We start from the raw sequence: 3,537 nt of genomic DNA on the forward strand, positions 1-3,537 counted from the left end.
GATTGCTCTACGATGCGGAAAAAAGGTAATTTTTAATATTTTTCATTTTAACTACAAATTTATAATTCGCGCGTTTACATTTTATCTCAATTTCAATCCTGTAAAAGCGTTTTCAAATCCGTTCAGTCGTTTCGGAGTTATACTTAGAATGCAAATGTCGGTATTCAGCATCCTCTTAAACTCGCCAACAAAAATCCGATTACGAGAATTTCATACACGTGAAAAGATGAATATAAAACGAAAATTGGCTGTCAGTGATTATACTAAGAAAAAAACTTCAACGACAACTGAATTCTTTGAAGGATCTTTTAAAAGAATTACGAAAAAAGGATCTTATAACAGTAGAGGATAGCGATATATTACAACATATAGATGCAAGTATGCAAGAACTAATAACACGAGACATAAGAAAACAAAAAAATTTGCGCGTTAATAGAATGTATAAAGCTAGCTTACGACAATTCGCTTTATCATTGCATTATTATTCACCGAAAGCATATAATTATGTTCGTCATAAATTTCATAATAATTTACCACATCCAAAAACTATTTCAAAATGGTATCCTTCATTTAATGGAGAGCCTGGCATTAATACGGAGGCTTTAGAAGCTATAAAGCAACGTGTACGTTCGGCTCCTTATAAACTAATCGGTGCATTAATATTTGACGAAATGACTGTTTGCAAACATATAGATTATTGTAACGGTAGATTTGTAGGCTATATAGACTGTGGCAATAATATAGAATGTGATAATACAAAGGAGGCTAGAGAAGCACTAGTTTTTTGTGTTGTTTGCATGAATCAACCCTGGAAATTGCCTGTTGCTTATTATTTAATAAATGGTATAAGTTCCGAACAAAAATGTAATTTAACAATACAATGCTTAACAGTAATTCATGAGACCGGGTTACTAATTGTATCATTAACGTGTGACGGCTTAGCTTCTAATTTAAGCATGCTGAATAGTTTGGGATGTAATTTTGACATTAATTCAAATTTTCAGAGTTGGTTCAAACATCCAACTAGTGATACCGATGTTTACGCATTTTTGGATCCCAGTCATGCGTTAAAATCGGTTCGAAATACTCTTGGCGGTATGAAAATACTTCTTGATGAAGATGGTAATAAAATACAATGGCTACATTTCGAGGAATTGCACAAGTTACAAGAAGTAGAAGGGTTACTTAGCTAATAAGCTTAGAGTTAAGCATATAGACTATTCTAAGAATAAAATGAAAGTTAAATTAGCATCGCAATTACTGAGTACATCTGTTGCAAATGCATTGCAATTGTGTAAAGACAAATTAATGTTACCGCAATTCCAAGATTGTTCTGCATCTATTAGATTTACAGTTATATTTGATAACCTGTTTGACATCTTCAATTCAAGAAATCAAAGGCAACATGGTTTTAAAAAGCTAATAAGTTGTAATAATTATTTTGAAATTATTCAAAAAGTCGATGAATATTCACAATACATTAAATCATTGTTTATTGATAAACCATGTCAAGGTATACTCCAATCTAAATTTAAGACAGGTTTTTTCAGTTGGCTGATAAATATTCAAAGTATGCAACAGATGTACAAATTTCTTTGTATTGACAATGCATATTTAAAGTACATTTCAATGTATAAAATTAGTCAAGATCATCTCGAGTTAATTTTCGGTAATATACGATCCTGTGGTGGGTACAATAACAATCCTACAGTACAACAGTTCAAGTCTGCTTTCAAAAAATTAATAATACACACAGAAATAAAAGAAGGAAATACCGGTAATTGTATACCTTTAGAAGAAATTTCTATATTAAATATTTCATCTAATCTAAAGCAATCAAAAAATCCGGTTAACATTATAAATGAGACAGCAAATGAAAATTCACAAAAATGGCTCAGTGATTTAGATACAGCATATATTGATCATGATTATTGTTTAGAAATTCCGTTATCTCTTACAGAATACAAAAATGAAGTTATCACTTATTTAGCAGGATATATAGCAAGAAAACTTATGAAAACTTTACATTGCGTTGAATGCGTTGGCGCATTAATAGAACAAAATGCAGACACAAAAAATAATTATAATTTAATTAATATAAAAAACAGGGGATCTTTAATATACTCATCAAAAAACCTTGTGTATATATGCAAAAAGATTGAAAACACAATACGTCGTTATTTGTGTGAAAATGAAACATTGAGTCATTTTAATATGAATACTTTTGTATGCAATGTTATGGAAGAACTTATACATATAAATATATTTCCAGAATTGAAAGAACACGTAAACGATCAATGTTTTTGTAGTAATCATGTAAACCATTTATTACGTATTATTATAGAATCATATACAAAAACTAGATTAGCACATTACATACAAAATGTTCGCATTAGTGATAGGCATAAATTAAATAAGTTAATTTTGTTCAGAGGCCAATAAAAATATATATATGTGTATAATATTTTTATTTCTTTTCATATATGTTTATAATATTATATAGTGCTTAAAAACATACAATATATATACATTTATAAGAAATTTCTGTCTTTAAAATACAAAAAAAGTATAATTTATAATTTATAAGAAACATGTATAATACTACATTTCATGTATTAATATTAGATGGATAACAATATAATAAATTTATATATTTTTTTGAGTCCTATGTGAATTTAATTTAGCGGTTTTCAATTATTTATTTTAAAGATATTCTATAAAATTTAACAAAACTTTTGCAGATTTTAAAAGCTACATAATCTAAAGACACTACATAATCTTACTTATTATTTATTTTACTAGTTAAAATATTTATGAAGTTATTTAAATGACATTATAAAAGTTTCAAAATAAATTATCTTCAAAATTCTTCGTAAATAATTTGTTAAGAATTGCTGAGTAAAATGTAACCTCCACGTACACCGAACACTTCCGAGCTCACGAAATGAACCGAACCAGCACGGAATTAGCCGACGTCAGGGTAGTAGTTTTACGCCTATGGTGCTCCCCCTTCACTGCAATTATCAACGTCCCCTCGTAAAAGGCTCCGTCCATGTATTCTTAGGTCCATGGTAAGCGGAAAAATAAGAGGAGGGAAGAGGCGAAAATAATAGAAACGGCGAGTATTGCCAACCTCAAAAATAAAAATACAATGGCGCTAACTTTAAATCTAACAAACTCCCCATTTTTCATTGCTTATTCTTGTAGCTTATCTCCAGAGTTTGCCAAAACACTATAATAAAATATTTTTCCATTATTCACTACTTCGTGAATCAGATGAAATAATTTAATATTTCACTGCACTTTTCGTATTAACACAATATGTTTATTGAACTTTGATACAACGGTTTGAAAATACTTAACAACTTTTAAAATATTATTACTCACTTTATCTCGTTACATTTGAAACGTATTGCGATAATGCCTAGGAGCACTGATTATGCTCTGGATCGCTTTGCCAACGCTTAGGGACGCTTTTCGTAATCGTCCTGAGGCTGATCGAGATGGATCGCGACAACGCCTTGGGAATATTCAAAT

General features: G+C 29.7%; 1 protein-coding gene across 1 annotated transcript in view; it reads left to right on the plus strand.

Annotated features, from left to right (window-relative positions):
• Positions 1-2,410, plus strand: part of LOC105448371 — a 5,701-nt gene extending 3,291 nt beyond the window's left edge. The window contains exons 6-7 of the mRNA XM_011686893.1: positions 180-378; positions 1,005-2,410. Of these exons, the coding sequence (XP_011685195.1) occupies positions 180-352 (173 nt within the window). The 3' untranslated portion in view covers positions 353-378; positions 1,005-2,410. The remainder of the gene's footprint in view (positions 1-179; positions 379-1,004) is intronic.
• Positions 2,411-3,537: the final 1,127 nt, after the last annotated feature.

This window comes from Wasmannia auropunctata, unplaced genomic scaffold (assembly GCF_000956235.1).
Source record: "Wasmannia auropunctata unplaced genomic scaffold, wasmannia.A_1.0 LD336088.1, whole genome shotgun sequence".
In the NCBI taxonomy this organism is placed as follows: Eukaryota; Metazoa; Arthropoda; class Insecta; order Hymenoptera; family Formicidae; genus Wasmannia; species Wasmannia auropunctata.